We start from the raw sequence: 21,426 nt of genomic DNA on the forward strand, positions 1-21,426 counted from the left end.
TTTTTGCCCTAAAACCCCAAAAATTCCCATTTCTTGCCCTAAAATTCCCATTTCTCGCCTTAAAATCTCCATTTTTTCACCTAAAATCTCAGTTTTTTCACCTAAAATCCCATTTTTTGCCATAAAACCCCAAAAATTCCCATTTCTTGCCCTAAAATTCCCATTTTTTGCCATAAAATCTCCATTTCTTGCCCTAAAATCTCCATTTACACCTAAAATCTCCATTTCTTGCCCTAAAATCTCCATTTTTTCACCTAAAATCTCCATTTCTTGCCATAAAATCTCCATTTTTTCACCTAAAATCTCAGTTTTTTCACCTAAAATCCCCATTTTTTGCACTAAACCCCCAAAAATTCCCATTTCTTGCCCTCAAATTCCCATTTTTTACCATAAAATCTCCATTTTTTCACCTAAAATCTCCATTTTTTGCTCTAAAATCTCCATTTTTTCACCTAAAATCCTCATTTTTTTTCCCAAAAATTCCCAAAAATCCCCAAAATTCCCATTTTTCCTCACTCTCGCTGTAGGGTTTCCGTGGTTTTTTCCTCAGACACGACAACACGTATCTCTCCAGCTCGCGCAGCGTCGACGGTTTCAATGTCTCGAAGTCGATCTCGATCTCCTCGGGGTTGGAATCTCGGAGCGAAGGTTCCCGGGATTGGATGATGTGAACGACTCTTCCCAATTTTTCTCCCGGGAGTTTGTTGATGTCCAAGCTCAGCTGACGTTTTTCGTCGTAGGTCATGGGTTTGGATTCTTCCTCTTCCTCGGAATCGGCCAAAGTCGGAGGCGGAGCGGCCGCGGGGGTTTTGCTGCTGCGCTTGGAGCTTCTGGAATTAAAGGGTTGGGGATTAATTTTGATGGTTTTGGGGGGTTTTTGGATTATTTTGCAATTTTTTTGTGAATTTTTTGGGATTTTTTGGGGGTTTTTGGGGAATTTTGGGGATTTTTTTGGGGGTTTTTTGGATTATTTCCTAATTTTTTTGTGAATTTTTTTAGGATTTTTTTTGATTATTTCGTAATTTTTTGTGTGAATTTTTTGGGGATTTTTAAGGGTTTTTTTAGGATTTTTTAGATTATTTTGTAATTTTTTTTGTGATTTTTTTTGGATTTTTTGGGGAATTTTTTTAAATTTTTTTAGGATTTTTTGGATTATTTTGTAATTTTTTTTGTGAATTTTTTTGGGATTTTTAAGGATTGTTTTAGGATTTCTTGGATTATTTTGTAATTTTTTCGTGAATTTTTGGGGGGATTTTTAGGGATTTTTTTTTAGTTTTTTTAGGATTTTTTTGAATTATTTTGTAATTTTTTTGTGAATTTTTTGGGATTTTTTGGGGGTTTTTGGGGAATTTTGGGGATTTTTTTGGGATTTTTTGGGGATTTTTTGGATTATTTCGTAATTTTTTTGTGATTTTTTTTGGGATTTTTTGGGGGGATTTTTTGTAATTTTTGGAGAAATTTTTGGGACTTTTTTGTGGTTTTTTTGGAGCATTTTTTGGATTTTTTTGGGAAATTTTTTGGATTTTTTGGTGATTTTTTGGGGGGATTTGTTGGGGGGGATTTTTGGAATTTTGGGGTTTTTTGTGGTAATTTTTTGTGATTCTTTTGTAATTTTTCGTGGGATTTTTTTGGGGATTTTTGTGATTCTTTTGGGGATTTTTGGGGTTTTTTTGTAATTTTTTAAGCTCCTCCTAAATCCCAACAATCCCAAATAATCCCATCCCAAATCCTCACTTGGGAGGCGTTCCGGCCGATCCTTTCCGCGCTCTCCGGAGCTGCGCCTGCCCCGCCCAAATCCCAAATAAACCATTCCCAAACCCCAATAAACCATTCCCAAATCCCAATAAACCATTCCTAAATAAACCATTCCCAAATCCCAATAAACCATTCCTAAATCCCAAATAAACCATTCCTAAATCCCAATAAACCATTCCTAAATAAACCATTCCCAAACCCCAAATAAACCATTCCTAAATCCCAATAAACCATTCCCAAATCCCAATAAACCATTCCTAAATAAACCATTCCTAAATCCCAATAAACCATTCCTAAATCCCAATAAACCATTCCCAAACCCCAACAAACCATTCCTAAATCCCAAATAAACCATTCCCAAATCCCAATAATCCCAATAAACCCCTCCTAAATCCTAATAAACCATTCCCAAATCCCAATAAACCATTCCTAAATAAACCATTCCCAAATCCCAATAAAACATTCCCAAATCCAAATAAACCATTCCTAAACCCCAATAAACCATTCCCAAATCCCAATAATCCCAATAAACCATTCCTAAACCCCAATAACCCATTCCCAAATCCCAATAAACCATTCCTAAACCCCAATAAACCATTCCTAAATCCCAATAAACCATTCCTAAATCCCAATAAACCATTCCCAAACCCCAATAATCCCAATAAACCATTCCCAAAAATCCCAGATGCTCACTTGGGAGCCGTTCCGGCCGATCCTTTCCGCGCTCTCCGGAGCTGCGCCTGCCTCGCTCAAATCCCAAATAAACCAGTCCCAAATCCCAATAAACCATTCCCAAATCTCAATAATCCCAATAAACCATTCCTAAATCCCAATAAACCATTCCCAAACCCCAATAATCCAAATAAACTCCTCCTAAATCCCAAATAAACTCCTCCCAAACCTCAATAAACCATTCCCAAATCCCAATAATCCCAATAAACCATTCCTAAACCCCAATAAAGCATTCCTAAATCCCAATAAACCATTCCTAAACCCCAATAAACCATTCCTAAATCTCAATAATCCCAATAAACCATTCCCAAATCCCAAATCCCAATAAACCACTCCTAAACCCCAATAAACCGTTCCCAAAAATCCCAGATGCTCACTTGGGAGCCGTTCCGGCCGATCCTTTCCGCGCTCTCCAGAGCTGCGCCTGCCTCGCCCAAATCCCAAATAAACCATTCCTAAATCCCAATAAACCATTCCCAAACCCCAACAAACCATTCCCAAATCCCAAATAAACCATTCCTAAATCCCAATAAACCATTCCCAAATCCCAATAATCCAAATTAACACCTCCTAAATCCTAAAAAACCATTCCCAAATCCAAATAAACCATTCCTAACTAAACCATTCCCAAATAAACCACTCCCAAATCCCAATAAAACATTCCCAAATCCAAATAAACCATTCCTAAACCCCAATAAACCATTCCTAAATCCAAATAAACCATTCCTAAACCCCAATAAACCATTCCTAAATCCAAATAAACCATTCCCAAATCCAAATAAACCATTGCTAAATCCAAATAAACCATTCCTAAATCCCAATAAACCATTCCCAAAAATCCCAGATGCTCACTTGGGAGCCGTTCCGGCCGATCCTTTCCGCGCTCTCCGGAGCTGCGCCTGCCCCGCCCAAATCCCAAATAAACCATTCCCAAATCCCAAATCCCAATAATCCCAATAAACCCTTCCTAAATCCTAATAAACCATTCCCAAATCAACCATTCCCAAATCGCAATAATCCCAATAAACCTCTCCTAAATCCTAATAAACCATTCCCAAATCCCAAATAAACCATTCCCAAACCCCAACAAACCATTCCTAAATCCCAATAATCCAAATAAACCATTCCCAAACCCAAATAAACCATTCCTAAATCCCAATAATCCCAATAAACCATTCCTAAACCCCAATAAACCATTCCTAAACCCCAATAAACCATTCCCAAATCCAAATAAACCATTCCTAAATCCCAAATAAACCATTCCTAAATAAACCATTCCCAAATCCCAATAAACCATTCCCAATCCCAAATAAACCATTCCCAAATAAACCATTCCTAAATCCCAATAAACCATTCCCAAACCCCAATAAACCGTTCCTAAATCTCAATAATCCAAATAAACCATTCCCAAACCCCAATAAACCATTCCTAAACCCCAATAAACCATTCCTAAATCCCAATAAACCATTCCCAAATCCAAATAAACCATTGCTAAATCCCAATAAACCATTCCTAAATCCCAATAAACCATTCCTAAATCCCAATAAACCATTCCCAAATCCCAATAAACCATTCCTAAATCCCAATAAACCATTCCCAAATCCCAATAAACCATTCCCAAATCCCAATAAACCATTCCCAAATCCCAACAATCCCAATAAACCATTCCCAAATCCCAATAAACCACTCCTAAACCCCAATAAACCATTCCCAAAAATCCCAGATGCTCACTTGGGAGCCGTTCCGGCCGATCCTTTCCGTGCTCTCCGGAGCTGCGCCTGCCTCGCTCGCGTTTCCTCCTCGGGCCCCGCCCTCCCTTTGTGCTTTTCCGTTTTCTTCCTCTTCCTCTTCTCCCGTTTCCGTTTGGGTTTGGACACGGGGCCCTGCGAGAGCGCGGCCAGCTGCTCGTGCACGGCGCGCAGCTGCGGAGGCAAGGACGGGACAGTGCCGCGAATCCCGGAGCCGCATTCCCGTCCCCATTTCCCGGGAATTTTTTCCCGCTTTTCCGAATTTTTTCCCGTTTTTCTGGTATTTTTTCCCATTTTTTTCGGATTTTTTAATGATTTTTGGTGAATTTTTTACTATTTTTTCCTCATTTTTCCCTTAATTTTTTCTCCGTTTTTTCTTGGGTATTTCTTAATTTTTTCCCATCTCTTTCCCAATTTTTCTCATTTTTTCCCCAATTTTTCCCAATTTTTTCATAATTTTTCCCAATTTTTTCCCATTTCGTTCCCAATTTTTCCCAACTTTTTCATAATTTTTCACCATTTTTTCCGATTTCTTTCCCAATTTTTTCATAATTTTTCCCATTTCTTCCCCAATTTTTCCCAACTTTTTCATAATTTTTCACAATTTTTTCCCTTTTCTTTCCCAATTTTTTCATATTTTTTCACAATTTTTTCCCATTTCTTCCCCAATTTTTCCCAATGTTTTCCCATTTCTTCCCCAATTTTTCCCAATTTTTTCATAATTTTTCCCAATTTTTCCCCATTTCTTCCCCAATTCTTTCATAATTTTTCCCAATTTTTTCCCATTTCTTCCCCAATTTTCCCCAATTTTTCCATGATTTTTTCCCACTTCTTTCCCAATTTTTTCATAATTTTTTCCCACTTTTCCAAATATTTTCCCATTTTTTTCGGATTTTTTAATGATTTTTTGTGGATTTTTTACTATTTTTTCCTCATTTTTCCCGTAATTTTTTCTGCGTTTTGTCTTGGGTATTTCTTAATTTTTTCCCATCTCTTTCCCAATTTTTCCACAATTTTTCACAATTTTTTCCCATTTCTTTCCCAATTTTTCCCATTTTTTTCCCATTTCTTCCCCAATTTTTTCATAATTTTTCCCATTTCTTCCCCACTTCTTTCCCAATTTTTTCATAATTTTTCACAATTTTTTCCCATTTCTTTCCCAATTTTTCCCAATTTTTTCATATTTTTTCACCATTTTTTCCCATTTCTTCCCCAATTTTCCCCAATTTTTCCATGATTTTTTCCCACTTCTTTCCCAATTTTTTCATAATTTTTTCCTGCTTTTCCAAATTTTTTCCCATTTTTTTCGGATTTTTTAATGATTTTTTGTGGATTTTTTACAATTTTTCCCCCCGTTTTATCCTTAATTTTTTCTGAGTTTTTTGTTGGGTATTTCTTAATTTTTTCCCATTTTTTCCTAACTTTTCCCAATTTTTTCCCATTTATTTCCCAATTTTTTCCCATTTCTTTCCCAATTTTTCCACAATTTTTCACAATTTTTCCCCATTTCTTTCCCAATTTTTTCATAATTTTTCCCAATTTTTTCCCATTTCGTTCCCAATTTTTCCCAAATTTTCCACAATTTTTCACAATTTTTTCCCATTTCTTTCCCAATTTTTCCCAATTTTTTCATAATTTTTCCCAATTTTTTCCATTTCTCTCCCAATTTTTCCCAATTTTTTCCATTTCTCTCCCAATTTTTCATAATTTTTCACAATTTTTTCCCATTTCTTCCCCAATTTTTTCATAATTTTTCCCAATTTTTTCCCATTTCATTCCCAATTTTCCCCAACTTTTTCACAATTTTTCACCATTTTTTCCGATTTCTTTCCCAATTTTTCCCCATTTCTTTCCCAATTTTTTCATAATTTTTCCCTATTTTTCCCCACTTCTTTCCCAATTTTTTCATATTTTTTCACCATTTTTTCCCATTTCTTTCCCAATTTTCCCCAATTTTTCCCCACTTCTTTCCCAATTTTTTCATAATTTTTTCCTGCTTTTCCAAATTATTTTCCCATTTTTTTTTAATTTTTTAATGATTTTTTGTGAATTTTTTACTATTTTTTCCTCATTTTTCCTGTAATTTTTTCTCCGTTTTTTCTTGGGTATTTAATTTTTTCCTGACTTTTCCCAATTTTTCTCAATTTTTCCACAATTTTTCACAATTTTTTCCCATTTCTTCCCCAATTTTTCCCATTTTTTTCCCATTTCTTCCCCAATTTTTCCCAATTTTTTCATAATTTTTCACGATTTTTCCCCATTTCTTTCCCAATTTTTTCATAATTTTTCCCAATTTTTCCCCATTTCTTTCCCAATTTTTTCATAATTTTTCCCAATTTTTCCCCACTTCTTTCCCAATTTTTTCATATTTTTTCACCATTTTTTCCCATTTCTTTCCCAATTTTTCCCAATTTTTTCATATTTTTTCACCATTTTTTCCCATTTCTTCCCCAATTTTCCCCAATTTTTCCATGATTTTTTCCCACTTCTTTCCCAATTTTTTCATAATTTTTTCCTGCTTTTCCAAATTTTTTCCCATTTCTTTCTGATTTTTTAATGATTTTTTGTGAATTTTTTACAATTTTTTCCCCCGTTTTTTCCTTAATTTTTTCTGAGTTTTTTGTTGGGTATTTCTTAATTTTTTCCCATTTTTTCCTGACTTTTCCCAATTTTTTCCCATTTCTTTCCCAATTTTTTCCCATTTCTTTCCCAATTTTTCCACAATTTTTCCCAATTTTTCCCCATTTCTTTCCCAATTTTTTCATAATTTTTCCCAATTTTTTCCCATTTCGTTCCCAATTTTTCCCAATTTTTCCACAATTTTTCAAAATTTTTTCCCATTTCTTTCCCAATTTTTCCCAATTTTTTCATAATTTTTCACAATTTTTTCCCATTTCTTTCCCAATTTTTTCATAATTTTTCCCATTTTTTTCCCATTTCTTTCCCAATTTTTCCCAATTTTTTCATATTTTTTCACCATTTTTCCCATTTCTTTCCCATTTCTTTCCCAATTTTCCCCAATTTTCCCATGATTTTTTCCCACTTCTTTCCCAATTTTTTCATAATTTTTTCCTGCTTTTCTAAATTCTTTTCCCATTTTTTTGGGATTTTTTAATGATTTTTTGTGAATTTTTTACTATTTTTTCCCCATTTTTCCCTTGATTTTTTCCGCATTTTTCCCAGTTTTTTTCCCATTTTTCCCAGTCTTTTTTCCAATTTTTTTCCCACTTCTTTCCCCATTTTTCCCCATTTTTTCCCCATTTTTTCCCGATTTTTTTCCCCATTTTTCCCATTTTTCCCCCAATCTTTTTCCAATTTTCTCCAATTTTTCCTAATATTTTTCCCTATTTTTTCCCCATTTTCCCCAACTTTTTCCCAATTTTTTTCCCCATTTTTCCCCCAATCTTTTTCCAATTTTCTCCTGTTTTTTTCCCCATTTTTCCTGATATTTTTCTCCATTTTTCCCAACATTTTCCCAATTTTTTTCCCCATTTTTCCCAACATTTTCCCAATTTTTTTCCCCATTTTTTCCCCAATCTTTTTCCAATTTTCTCCTGGTTTTTCCCAATTTTTCCTGATATTTTTCCCCATTTTTCCCAGTTTTTTTCTCCATTTTTCCTAATTTTTTCCCAATCTTTTCCCCAACTTTTCCCAATTTTTTTCCCAATATTTTCCCACATTTTTTCCCAACTTTTCCCCTATTTTTTCCAATTTTCTCCTGTTTTTTTCCCAATTTTTCCTGATATTTTTCCCAATTTTTCCCAATTTTTTTCCCCATTTTTTCCAATTTTTTTCCCAATTTTTTCCAATTTTTTTCCCAATTTTTTCCAATTTTTTTCCCCATATTTCCCAACTTTTTCCCAATTTTTTTCCCATTTTTTCCCCAATCTTTTTCCAATTTTCTCCAATTTTTTTCCCAATTTTTCCTTATTTTTTCTCTATTTTTTCCCCATTTTTCCCAATTTTTCCTAGTTTTTTCCCCAATCTTTTTCCCAACTTTTCCCCATTTTTCCCAATTTTTTCCCATTTTTTCCCCAATCTTTTTCCAATTTTCTCCTGTTTTTTTCCCCATTTTTCCCAAATTTTCCCCCATTTTTCCCAATCTTTTCCCCAACTTTTCCCAATTTTTTCCAATTTTTTTCCCCATTTTTCCCAACTTTTTCCCAATTTTTTTCCCCATTTTCCCCCAATCTTTTTCCAATTTTCTCCTGTTTTTTCCCCATTTTTCCTGATATTTTTCCCCATTTTTCCCAATCTTTTCCCCAACTTTTCCCAATTTTTTCCAATTTTTTCCCCAACTTTTCCCAATTTTTTTCCCCATTTTTCCCAACTTTTTCCTAATTTTTTCCCCATTTTTCCCCAATCTTTTTCCAATTTTCTCCTGTTTTTTTCCCAATTTTTCCTGATATTTTTCCCTATTTTTTCCTCATTTTTCCCAATTTTTTTCTCCATTTTCCCCCCAATCTTTTTCCAATTTTCTCCTGTTTTTTCCCCATTTTTCCTGATATTTTTCCCCATTTTTCCCAATCTTTTCCCCAACTTTTCCCAATTTTTTCTGATATTTTTCCCCATTTTTTCCAATTTTTTTCCCATATTTCCCAACTTTTTCCCAATTTTTTTCCCCATTTTTCCCATTTTTTCCCCAATCTTTTTCCAATTTTCTCCATTTTTTCCCCAATTTTTCCTGATATTTTTCTCCATTTTTCCCAATTTTTTCCCAATCTTTTCCCCAACTTTTCCCAATTTTTTCCAATTTTTTTCCCCATTTTCCCCCCAATCTTTTCCCAATTTTCTCCTGTTTTTTCCCCATTTTTCCTGATATTTTTCCCCATTTTTCCCAATCTTTTCCCCAACTTTTCCCAATTTTTTCTAATTTTTTTCCCTATTTTTTCCAATTTTTTTCCCCATATTTCCCAACTTTTTCCCAATTTTTTTCCCCATTTTTCCCCATTTTCCCCCAATCTTTTTCCAATTTTCTCCTGGTTTTTTCCCCATTTTTCCTGATATTTTTCCCCATTTTTCCCAATTTTTTTCCCCATTTTTCCCAATTTTTTCCCAATTTTTTCCAATTTTTTTCCCAATTTTTTCCAATTTTTTTCCCCATATTTCCCAACTTTTTCCCAATTTTTTCCCCATTTTTTCCCCAATCTTTTTCCAATTTTCTCCTGTTTTTCCCCAATTTTTCCTGATTTTTTCTCTATTTTTTCCCCATTTTTCCCATTTTTTTCCCAATCTTTTCCCCAGCTTTTCCCAATTTTTTCCAATTTTTTTCCCCATATTTCCCAACTTTTTCCCAATTTTTTTCCCCATTTTTTCCCCAATCTTTTTCCAATTTTCTCCAATTTTTTCCCCAATTTTTCCTGATTTTTTCTCTATTTTTTCCCCATTTTTCCCAATTTTTCCTAGTTTTTTCCCCAATCTTTTTCCCGATTTTTTCCCATTTTTTTCCCCGTTTTTCCCAACTTTTCCCCTATTTTTTTCCCCCATCCTTTCCCCAATTTTCCCCACCTGCTCCTGCAGCTCCGCCAGCCGATTCGCTCTCTCCTCCTCGGAATCCGAGCTCTCCTCGCTCTCCGACGACGTTTCCGTCGAGCTCTCCTCGTCTTCCTCCTCCTCCTCTTCCTCCTCCTCCTCCTCCTCCTCGCTGGACGATTCCTCGGACGAGGATTTGGGAATGGGGAGCGGAGCCGAGGCCGCGGCGCCGCCGGAATCCTGAGGCTCGTCCGGCATTTTGGCGTAGCTGAACTCGAACACGTCCTGCGGGAATTCCGGGAATTTGGGCAATTCTGGGAATCTGCTCGGATCCCAGGAAAAAAAATGCCCAAAATCCATGGAATTCTGTTGTTTTCCATGGAAAAAGGGCTCCAATTTGCCTGGATTTGGCATTCCCAGTATTCCCAATATTCCCAGTATTCCCAATAACCCTAATTCCCAAAAAATCCCTGGAATTCCATTGTTTTCCATGGAAAAAAGGCTCCTGGTTCACCTGGATTTGGCATTCCCAGCATTCCCAGTATTCCCAATAACCCTAATTCCCAAAAAATCCCTGGAATTCTGTCATTTTTAATGGAAAAAAGGCTCCTGTTCACCTGGATTTGGCATTCCCAGCATTCCCAGTAACCCAAATTCCCAAATTCATTCCCAAATTTCAAAAAAAAACCCAAAATCCCTGGAATTCTGTCATTTTTAATGGAAAAAAGGGCTCCTGTTCACCTGGATTTGGCATTCCCAGCATTCCCAGAAACCCAAATTCCCAAATTCATTCCCAAATTTCCCAAAAAAACCCCAAAATCCCAGGAATTCCGTCATTTTCCATGGAAAAAAGGCTCCTGTTCACCTGGATTTGGCATTCCCAGCATTCCCAGTAACCCAAATTCCCAAATTTATTCCCAAATTTCAAAAAAAACCCCCAAAATCCCCAAAATTCCATCATTTTCCATGGAAAAAAGGCTCTAATTTGCCTGGATTTGGCATTCCCAGTATTCCCAATGTACCCAGTATTCCAAATAACCCTAATTTTCCCCAAAAAATCCATGGAATTCTGTTGTTTTCCATGGGAAATGGCTTCTGTTAACATTGATTTGGCATTCCCAGTATTCCCAGTATTCCCAATAACCCTAATTCCCAAAAATCCCCAGAATTCCATCGTTTTCCATGGAAAAAGGGCTCCTGTTCACCTGGATTTGGCATTCCCAGCATTCCCAGTAACCCAAATTCCCAAATTAAATCCCAAATTTCAAAAAAAAACCCCAAAATCCCTGGAATTTCATCATTTTCCATGGAAAAAAGGCTCCTGTTCACCTGGATTTGGCATTCCCAGCATTCCCAGTAACCCAAATTCCCAAAAAATCCCCAGAATTCCATTTTTTTCCATGGAAAAAGGGCTCCAAATTGCCTGGATTTGGCATTCCCAGCATTCCCAGTAACCCAAATTCCCAAATTCATTCCCAAATTTCAAAAAAAAACCCCAAAATTCCCGGAATTCTGTCATTTTCCATGGAAAAAAGGCTCCAATTTGTCTGGATTTGGCATTCCCAGTATTCCCAGTAACCCAAATTCCCAAATTCATTCCCAAATTTCAAAAAAAACCCCAAAATCCCCAAAATTCCATCATTTTCCATGGAAAAAAGGCTCCTGTTCACCTGGATTTGGCATTCCCAGCATTCCCAGTAACCCAAATTCCCAAATTCATTCCCAAATTCCCCCAAAAAACCCCAAAATCCCTGGAATTTCATCGTTTTCCATGGAAAAAGGGCTCCAAATTGCCTGGATTTGGCATTCCCAGCATTCCCAATATTCCCAGTAACCCAAATTCCCAAATTCATTCCCAAATTTCCCCAAAAAACCCCAAAATTCCCAAAATTCCATCATTTTCCATGGGAAAAAGGCTCCAATTTGCCTGGATTTGGCATTCCCAGCATTCCCAGTAACCCAAGTTCCCAAATTAATTCCCAAATTTCAAAAAAAACCCCCAAAATCCCTGGAATTCTGTCATTTTCCATGGAAAAAAGGCTCCAATTTGCCTGGATTTGGCATTCCCAGCATTCCCAGTAACCCAAATTCCCAAATTCATTCCCAAATTTCAAAAAAAAAACCCAAAATCCCCAAAATTCCATCATTTTCCATGGAAAAAAGGCTCCTGTTCACCTGGATTTGGCATTCCCAGCATTCCCAGTAACCCAAATTCCCAAATTAAATCCCAAATTTCCCCAAAAAACCCCAAAATCCCTGGAATTCTGTCATTTTCCATGGAAAAAAGGCTCCAATTTGCCTGGATTTGGCATTCCCAGCATTCCCAGTAACCCAAATTCCCAAATTAATTCCCAAGTTTCCCCAAAAAAACCCCAAAATCCCTGGAATTCCGTCATTTTCCATGGAAAAAAGGCTCCAATTTGCCTGGATTTGGCATTCCCAGCATTCCCAGTAACCCAAATTCCCAAATTAAATCCCAAATTTCCCCAAAAAACCCCAAAATCCCTGGAATTCTGTCGTTTTCCATGGAAAAAAGGCTCCAATTTGCCTGGATTTGGCATTCCCAGCATTCCCAGTAACCCAAATTCCCAAATTCATTCCCAAATTTCAAAAAAAAACCCCAAAATCCCCAAAATTCCATCATTTTCAATGGAAAAAAGGCTCCAATTTGCCTGGATTTGGCATTCCCAGCATTCCCAGTAACCCAAATTCCCAAATTAATTCCCAAATTTCCCCAAAAAACCCCAAAATTCCATCATTTTCCATGGGAAAAAAACCTCCTATTCCCAAAAATAACCCTCAAAATTCCATCATTTTTATTTTAGGAATTCATAGAAATATTTTGGGGGATTCTTTTGGAATTTTTTTTGGGATTTCTCCGGATTTTTTTTGGAAATTTGAGGGAATTTTGGGGATTTTTTTTATTGGGATTTTTCAGGAATTTTTGGTATTTTTTTTACATTTTTTGGGCATTTTTAGAACTTTTTTTTTAGGAATTTTGGGGTGGATTTTTCTGGAATTTTGTGGATTTCTTAGGAGATTTTCCAGGAATTTTCCAGAAACTCTTGAACAGATTCCAGAAAATTCTTCAGGAATTTTTGGTATTTTTTTTACATTTTTGGGGGGATTTTCAGGAGATTTTTTTAGGAATTTTGGGGTGGATTTTTCTGGAATTTCATGGATTTTTTAAGAGATTTTCCAAGGATTTCCCAAGAATTCCTAAGCAGATTCCAGAAAATTCTTCAGGAATTTTTGGTGGTTTTTTAACATTTTTTGGGGGATTTTTAGGAGATTTTTTTAGAAATTTTGGGATGGATTTTTCTGGAATTTTGTGGATTTCTTAGGAGATTTTCCATGAATTTTCCAGGAATTCCTGGAGAGATTCCAGGAAATTCTTCAAGAATTTTTAGTATTTTTTTTATATTTTTTTTTGGCATTTTTAGGAAAGATTTTCCGAGATTTTTCTGGAATTTTGGGGGCGGATTTTTCCAGAATTCCGTGGTTTTTCCAGGAGATTTTCCAAGGATTTCCCAAAAAATTCCTGGAGAGATCCCAGAAAACTCTTCAGAAATTTTTGGTATTTTTTTTACTTTTTTGGGGGGATTTTTAGGAGATTTTTTTAGGAATTTTGGGGTGGATTTTTCTGGAATTTTGTGGACTTCTTAGGAAATTTTCCATGAATTTTCCAGGAATTCCTGGAGAGATTCCAGAAAATTCTTCAAGAATTTTTAGTATTTTTTTTATTTTTTTTTTTGGCATTTTTAGTAAAGATTTTCCGAGATTTTTCCGGAATTTTGGGGGCGGATTTTTCCAGAATTTCGTGGTTTTTCCAGGAGATTTTCCAACTATTTCCCAAAAAATTCCTGGAGAAATCCCAAAATATTTTCCACGAATTTTCCATATTTTTTTTACATTTTTTTTAGCATTTTTCAAGAATTTTTTAAGGAATTTTTTTTTTTTTTCCCTCTGAAACGCGACAGAATTTTGGGAATTTTGGGAATTCCGGGAATTTTGGGAATTCCCACCTGGAGTTTCCTGGCCATGGCCACCACGTCGTGGTCAGGGGGGTTGTACTTGTAGCAGTTGGAGAACATCAACCGGACGTCGGCGGCGAATTCCTGCGCGTCGCGGTATTCCCGGTTCTCCATCTTCCGCTGCCGGGAAAAGAACCGGGAACGTCGGGAAAAGGGGCAAGGAAAGGTCATGGAAGGTCAGAGAGGTCATGGAAAGGTCATGGAAGGTCAATGAGATCATGGAAAGGTCATGGAAGGTCAATGAGATCATGGAAAGGTCATGGAAGGTCAATGAGGTCAAGGAAAGGTCATGGAAGGTCAATGAGATCATGGAAAGGTCATGGAAGGTCAATGAGATCATGGAAGGTCATGGAAAAGTCAACGGGGTCATGGAAAGGTCATGGAAGATCAGAGAGATCATGGAAAGGTCATGGAAGGTCAATGAGGTCATGCAAGGGTCATGGAAAAGTCAACAGGGTCATGGAAATGTCATGGAAGGTCAATGAGATCATGGAAGGTCATGGAAAAGTCATGGAATGGCAATGGGATCATGGAACGGTCATGGAATGGCAATGGGATCATGGAATGGTCATGGAATGGCAACGGGGTCATGGAAGGGTCATGGAATGGTCAACGGGTCATGGAAGGGTCATGGAAGGTCAAAGAGATCATGAAAAGGTCATGGAAGGTCAGAGAAATCATGGAAAAGTCATGGAAGGTCAATGAGATCATGGAAGGTCATGGAAAAGTCATGGAATGGCAACGGGGTCATGGAAGGGTCATGGAAGGTCAATGAGGTCATGGTAAGTCATGGAAAGGTCATGGAAGGGTCATGGGGTCATGGAAAAGTCATGGAAGTTCATGGAAGGGTCATGGAAAAGTCAACGGGGTCATGGAAAGGTCATGGAAAAGTCATGGAAACGTCAATGGGTCATGGAAGTGTCATGGAATGACAACAGGGTCATGGAAAGGTCATGGAAGGTCAATGACGTCATGGAAAGGTCATGGGATGTCAATGGGGTTATGGAAAGGTCATGGAATGGCAACGGGGTCATGGAAAGGTCATGGAAGGTCAATGAGGTCATGGTAAGTCATGGAAAGGTCATGGGGTCGTGGAAAGGTCATGGAAGGTCAGTGAGGTCATGGTAAGTCATGGAAAGGTCATGGGGTCGTGGAAAGGTCATGGAAGGTCATGGAAGGGTCATGGAAACGTCAATGGAGTCATAGAAAGGTCATGGAAAAGTCATGGAAAGGTCAATGAGGTCATGGAAAGGTCATGGCAGGTCAATGAAATCATGGAAAGGTCATGAAAAGTCAATGAGATCATGGAAAGTCAAGGAAAAGTCATGGAATGGCAATGGGGTCATGGAAGGGTCATGGAATGGTCAATGGGTCATGGAAGGGTCATGGAATGGTCAATGGGTCATGGAAGGGTCATGGAATGGTCAATGGGTCATGGAAGGGTCATGGAATGGTCAATGGGTCATGGAAGGTCGATGAGGTCATGGTAAGGTCATGGGATGTCAATGGGGTTATGGAAAGGTCATGGAATGGCAACGGGGTCATGGAAGGGTCATGGAATGGTCAATGGGTCATGGAAGGGTCATGGAAGGTCGATGAGATCATGGAAAGGTCATGGAAGGTCAATGAGATCATGGAAAGGTCATGGAAGGTTGATGAGGTCATGGAAGGTCATGGAATGGTCAATGGGTCATGGAAGGTCAATGAGGTCATGGAAGGGTCATGGAAGCTCAATGAGATTATGGAAGGTCATGGAAAAGTCATGGAAGGGTCATGGAATGGTCAATGGGTCATGGAAGGGTCATGGAAAAGTCAACAGGGTCATGGAATGGCAACGGGGTCATGGAAGGGTCATGGAAGGGTCACGGGGTCATGGAAGGGTCATGGAATGGTCAATGGGTCATGGAAGGTCGATGAGGTCATGGTAAGTCATGGAAAGGTCATGGAAGGTCAATGGGATCATGGAAAGTTCATGGAAGGGTCATGGAGTCGTGGAAAGGTCATGGAAGGTCATGGAAGGGTCATGGAAACGTCAATGGAGTCATAGGTCATGGAAAAGTCATGGAAAGGTCAATGAGGTCATGAAAAGGTCATGGAAGGTCAATGAGATCATGGAAGGTCATGGAAAAGTCATGGAATGGTAATGGGGTCATGGAAAGGTCATGGAATGGTCAATGGGTCATGGAAGGTCGATGAGGTCATGGAAGGGTCACGGAAAGGTCAATGAGGTCATGGAAAGGTCATGGAAGGTCAATGAGATCATGGAAAGGTCATGGAACGTCAATGAGATCATGGAAGGTCATGGAAGGGTCATGGAAAAGTCAACGGGGTCATGGAAAGGTCATGAAATGGCAATGGGGTCATGGAAAGGTCATGGAAGGTCAATGAGGTCATGGTAAGGTCATGGAATGTGAATGGGGTTATTATGGTGGGTCATGGGAGGTCAATGGGATCATGGAAAGGTCATGGAAGGGTCATTGGATCATGGAAAGGTCATGGAAGGTCAATGAGGTCATGGAGGAGTCATGGAAGGTCAGTGAGGTCATGGAAGGCCATGGAAGGGTCATGGAAAGGTCAATGGAGTCATGGAAAGGTCATGGAAGAGTTAATGAGTCATGGAAAAGTCATGGAAAGGTCAATGGGTCATGGAAAGGTCATGGAAAGGTCAATGGGTCATGGAAAGGTCATGGAAAGGTCAATGAGGTCATGGGAAGGTCATAGAAAAATCATGGAAAAGTCAATGGGTCATGGAAGGGTCATAAAAAGGTCATAGAATGGTCAGTGGGGTCATGGAAGGTCAGTGGGGTCATGGAAGGGTCATGGAAGGGTCATGGAAGGGTCACTAGGGATCCTGAAACCTCAATTTTTCCAGACCCAAAATCCCCAAAAAAATCCTCAAAAAAATCTCTAAAAATTGCAAAAACTTCCCTAAAATATCACAAAAATATCCCATAAAAATCCTTAAAAATCCCTAAAAAACCCTAAAAATGACCAAAAAAATTCTAAAAAAATCCCTAAAAACTGCAAAAATTTCCCTAAAATATCACATAAAATATCCCATAAAAATCCTTAAAAATCCCTAAAAAACCCTAAAAATGACCAAAAAAATCCTCAAAAAAATCCCTAAAAACTGCAAAAATTTCCCTAAAATATCACATAAAATATCCCATAAAAATCTTTAAAAATCCCTAAAAAACCCTAAAAATCCCTAAAAATGACCAAAAAAATCCTAAAAAAATCCCTAAAAACTGCAAAAATTTCCCTAAAATATCACAAAAATATCCCATAAAAATCCCCAAAAATCCCTAAAAAAAAAATTTCAGAAAACCCTTAAAAAATCCCAAAAAAATCCTTAAAAAAATCAAAAAAATTTCCCAAAAAATCCTAAAAAAAAATCCTAAGAAAATCCCTAAGAAAATCCCTAAAAAACCCTAAAAATTACCAAAAAAATCCTAAAAAAATCCCTAAAAACTGCAAAAACTTCTCTAAAATATCACATAAAATATCCCATAAAAATCCCTAAAAAAATCCCAAAAAATCCTTAAAAATTAAAAAAAAAAACCTAAAAAATTCCCAAAAAATCCTAAAAAAAATCCTAAGAAAATCCCTAAAAACCTCTAAGAATTACCAAAAAAATCCTCAAAAAATCCCTAAAAATTGCAAAAATTTCCCTAAAATATCACATAAAATATCCCATAAAAATCCTTAAAAATCCCTAAAAAAACCTCAGAAAATCCTTAAAAAATCCAAAAAAATTGCTAAAAAATCCCTAAAAAATTCCCAAAAAATCGTAAAAAAAAATGCTAAGAAAATCCCTAAAAAACCCTAAAAATTACATAAAAAATTCTTAAAAAACCCTAAAAATTGCAAAAATTTCCCTAAAATATCACATAAAATATCCCATAAAAATCCTTAAAAATCCCTAAAAAAACCCTCAGAAAACCCTTAAAAAATCCAAAAAAATTGCTAAAAAAATCCTAAAAAATTCATAAAAAATTCCAAAAAAATTCCTAAGAAACTCCCTAAAAAACCCTAAAAATTACCAAAAAAAATCCTCAAAAAAACCCAAAAAATTGCAAAAATTTCCCTAAAATATCACATAAAATATCCCATAAAAATCCCTAAAAAAATCTCAAAAAATCCTTAAAAAAATCCAAAAAAATTCCTAAAAAATCCAAAAAAATTCCTAAAAAATGCCAAAAAAAATCCCAAAAAATTCTAAAAAAATCCAAAAAATTCCCCAAAAATTCCAGAAATTCCCAGAAATCCCTACCTTGATCTCTCACTCACCTTGATGGTGCTGAGGTCCATGGGGTGCTTGATGATATCGTGATAATCGTGCAGCCCCAGCGCCGACGCGTCCACGGGTTTGTACAACCAAAACCCCAAAAAGTCCCCCAAAAAATCCCAAAATTCCCTAAAAATTGCAAAAAACACCTAGAAAATCACTAAAAAAACCCCAAAAACCTCCAAAAATCCACTAAAAAAATTCCCCTAAAAAACACTAAAACATTACAAAAAACCCCTTAAAAATCCCTAAAACCACCGGAAAAATCTCAAGAAACGCCAAAAAAATCCCAAAAAAATCCTTAAAACATAAAAAAAAATCCCTAAAAAATTACAAAAAAATTCCAAATAAAAAAAAACCCCAAAACCACCAAAAAATTCCCATAAAAAGCTCTAAAAATGCCCCAAAATATCTCAAAAAATCACTAAAAAACACCCTTAAAAAATAAAAAAAACCTTAAAAAAAGCCTAAAAAATTCCCAAAAAATCCTAAAAAAATCCCAAAAAATCCCAAGAATTCCCAAAAAATTCCAATAAAAATTTCTCACTCACCTTGATGGTGCTGAGGTCCATGGGGTGCTTGATGATATCGTGATAATCGTGCAGCCCCAGGGCCGACGCGTCCACGGGTTTGTACAACCAAAACCCCCAAAAATCCCCAAAAAATCCCCCAAAAAGTCCCTAAAAATTCTTAAAAAAATTCCTAAAAAATCCCTTAAAACCCCCAAAAATTCCCCAAAAAAAATCTCCCTAAAAACACTAAAAAAAGGGTTGAAAATCCCTAAAAACTACTAAAAAATCCGAAAAAATGCCCAAAAATTACCCAAAAAATCCCCTTAAAAATCCCCTAAAAATCCTCAAAAAAATCCTAAAAATTGCAAAAATTTCCCTAAAATATCACACAAAATATCCCATAAAAATCCCTAAAAAAATCTCAAAAAATCCTTAAAAAAAATCCAAAAAAATTCCTAAAAAATCCAAAAAAATTCATAAAAAATACCAAAAAAAATCCTTAAAAATTCTAAAAAAATCCAAAAAATTCCCCAAAAATTCCAGAAATTCCCAGAAATTCCTACCTTGATCTCTCACTCACCTTGATGGTGCTGAGGTCCATGGGGTGCTTGATGATATCGTGATAATCGTGCAGCCCCAGCGCCGACGCGTCCACGGGTTTGTACAACCAAAACCCCCAAAAATCCCCCAAAAAATCCCTCAAAAAGTCCCTAAAAATTCTTAAAAAAATTCCTAAAAAATCCCTTAAAACCCCAAAAATTCCCCAAAAAAATCTCCCTAAAAACACAAAAAAAAGGGTTGAAAATCCCTAAAAACTACTAAAAAATCCGAAAAAATGCCCAAAAATTACCCAAAAAATCCCCTTAAAAATCCCCTAAAAATCAAAAAAAATCCTTAAAAAATCCCCTAAAAATTGCAAAAATTTCCCTAAAATATCACATAAAATATCACATAAAAATCCTTAAAAATCCCTAAAAAAAATCTCAGAAAACCCTTTAAAAATCCAAAAAAACTGCTAAAAAATCCCTAAAAAATTGCCAAAAATTCCTAAAAAATTCCTAAAAAATTCCAAAAAATTCCAAAAAAAATCCTAAAAAATTCCCAAAAAATTCCCCAAAAATTCCAGAAATTCCAGAAATTCCCAGAAATTCCTACCTTGATGGTGCTGAGGTCCATGGGGTGCTTGATGATATCGTGATAATCGTGCAGCCCCAGCGCCGACGCGTCCACGGGTTTGTAGAAGGGCCAGGCGTACGCCGCGTGTTTCTTGGACAACAATTCCTTCAGGATCCCGTTACAATATTTCAACTGCTCCGAAAGTTTCCCTTTCTTGGAAGTTTGGTGTTGTTGGGAATCTGGGAGATCTTTCCTGGGGGGTTTGATGGGTCGGCCGCTCTCGCGTCGCGCCGGGATTTTGGCGGCTTTGGGGTTTTCGGGGATGGAAGGGGAGGATTCGCCGCCGCTGGTGGCGATGATGGCGGTGGTTGTTGGGGTGGTGGTGTCGGCTTTCCGCTTGACGCCTTTTTTCTGGGATAAAACGGGATTTTTTGGGGATGTTGAAAGGGTGGGGGGAGGTGGAGGTTGTTCTAGAGTTCTGTGTCGGTGTTTCAAATGTTGTTTCAGGGGGCAAAATTTCATTTCAGTGTCCCAAAATCCCATTCCAGGAGCCAAAATCCCATTTCAGTGTCCCAAAATCCCATCCCAGTGCTCCAAAATCCCATCCCAGTGTCCCAAAGTCCAATTCCAGGACCCAAAATCCCATTCCAGGAGCCAAAATCCCATTTCAGTGCCCCAAAATCCCATTCCAGGAGTCAGAATCCCATCCCAGTGCTCCAAAATCCCACTCCAGTGCTCCAAAATCCCATCCCAATCTTCCAAAATCCCATCCCAGTGTCCCAAAATCCCGTTCCAGGACCCAAAATCCCATCCCAATCTTCCAAAATCCCATCTCAGTGTCCCAAAATCCCATTCCCGGACCCAAAATCCCATCCCAGTGTTCCAAAATCCCATTCCAGGAGTCAGAATCCCATCCCAGTGCTCCAAAATCCCACTCCAGTGCTCCAAAATCCCATCCCCATCTTCCAAAATCCCATTTCAGTGCCCCAAAATCCCATTCCAGGACCCAAAATCCCATTCCAGGAGCCAAAATCCCATTCCAGGAGCCAAAATCCCACTCCAGTGCTCCAAAATCCCATCCCCATCTTCCAAAATCCCATTTCAGTGTCCCAAAATCCCGTTCCAGGACCCAAAATCCCATCCCAATCTTCCAAAATCCCATCTCAGTGTCCCAAAATCCCATTCCAGGAGCCAAAATCCCATTCCAGGATCCAAAATCCCACTCCAGTGCTCCAAAATCCCATTCCAGGAGTCAGAATCCCATCCCAGTGCTCCAAAATCCCACTCCAGGACCCAAAATCCCGTTCCAGGAGCCAAAACCCCACTCCAGTGCTCCAAAATCCCATCCCAATCTTCCAAAATCCCATTTCAGTGTCCCAAAATCCCGTTCCAGGAGCCAAAATCCCATTTCAGTGTCCCAAAATCCCGTTCCAGGAGCCAAAATCCCATTTCAGTGTTCCAAAATCCCATTCCAGGAGCCAAAATCCCACTCCAGTGCTCCAAAATCCCATTTCAGTGCCCAAAATCCCGTTCCAGGAGCCAAAATCCCATCCCAGTGCTCTAAAATCCCATTCCAGGAGTCAGAATCCCATCCCAGTGTTCCAAAATCCCATCTCAGTGTCCCAAAATCCCATTCCAGGACCCAAAATCTCATCCCAGTATCCCAAAATCTCATCCCAGAATCCAGAATCTCATCCCAAAATCCCAACTCCCAATCCCACCACCCCAAACCCCCCCAATTCCCACCCAAAATTCCCAAATCCCCCTCA

General features: G+C 37.5%; 1 protein-coding gene across 1 annotated transcript in view; it reads right to left on the bottom strand.

The window, feature by feature from the left end:
• The window catches only part of BRD2 (bromodomain containing 2), a 58,874-nt gene that overhangs the window by 12,475 nt on the left and 24,973 nt on the right, over positions 1–21,426 (bottom strand). The window contains exons 6-10 of the mRNA XM_086870740.1: positions 19,697–20,068; positions 13,733–13,861; positions 9,744–9,992; positions 4,219–4,409; positions 517–830 (exon numbers count right to left, since the gene is read on the bottom strand). Coding sequence (XP_086726866.1) covers positions 517–830; positions 4,219–4,409; positions 9,744–9,992; positions 13,733–13,861; positions 19,697–20,068 — 1,255 coding nt within the window. The remainder of the gene's footprint in view (positions 1–516; positions 831–4,218; positions 4,410–9,743; positions 9,993–13,732; positions 13,862–19,696; positions 20,069–21,426) is intronic.

This window comes from Cyanistes caeruleus, chromosome 33 (assembly GCF_971803275.1).
Source record: "Cyanistes caeruleus chromosome 33, bCyaCae1.hap1.1, whole genome shotgun sequence".
Lineage (NCBI taxonomy): Eukaryota > Metazoa > Chordata > Aves > Passeriformes > Paridae > Cyanistes > Cyanistes caeruleus.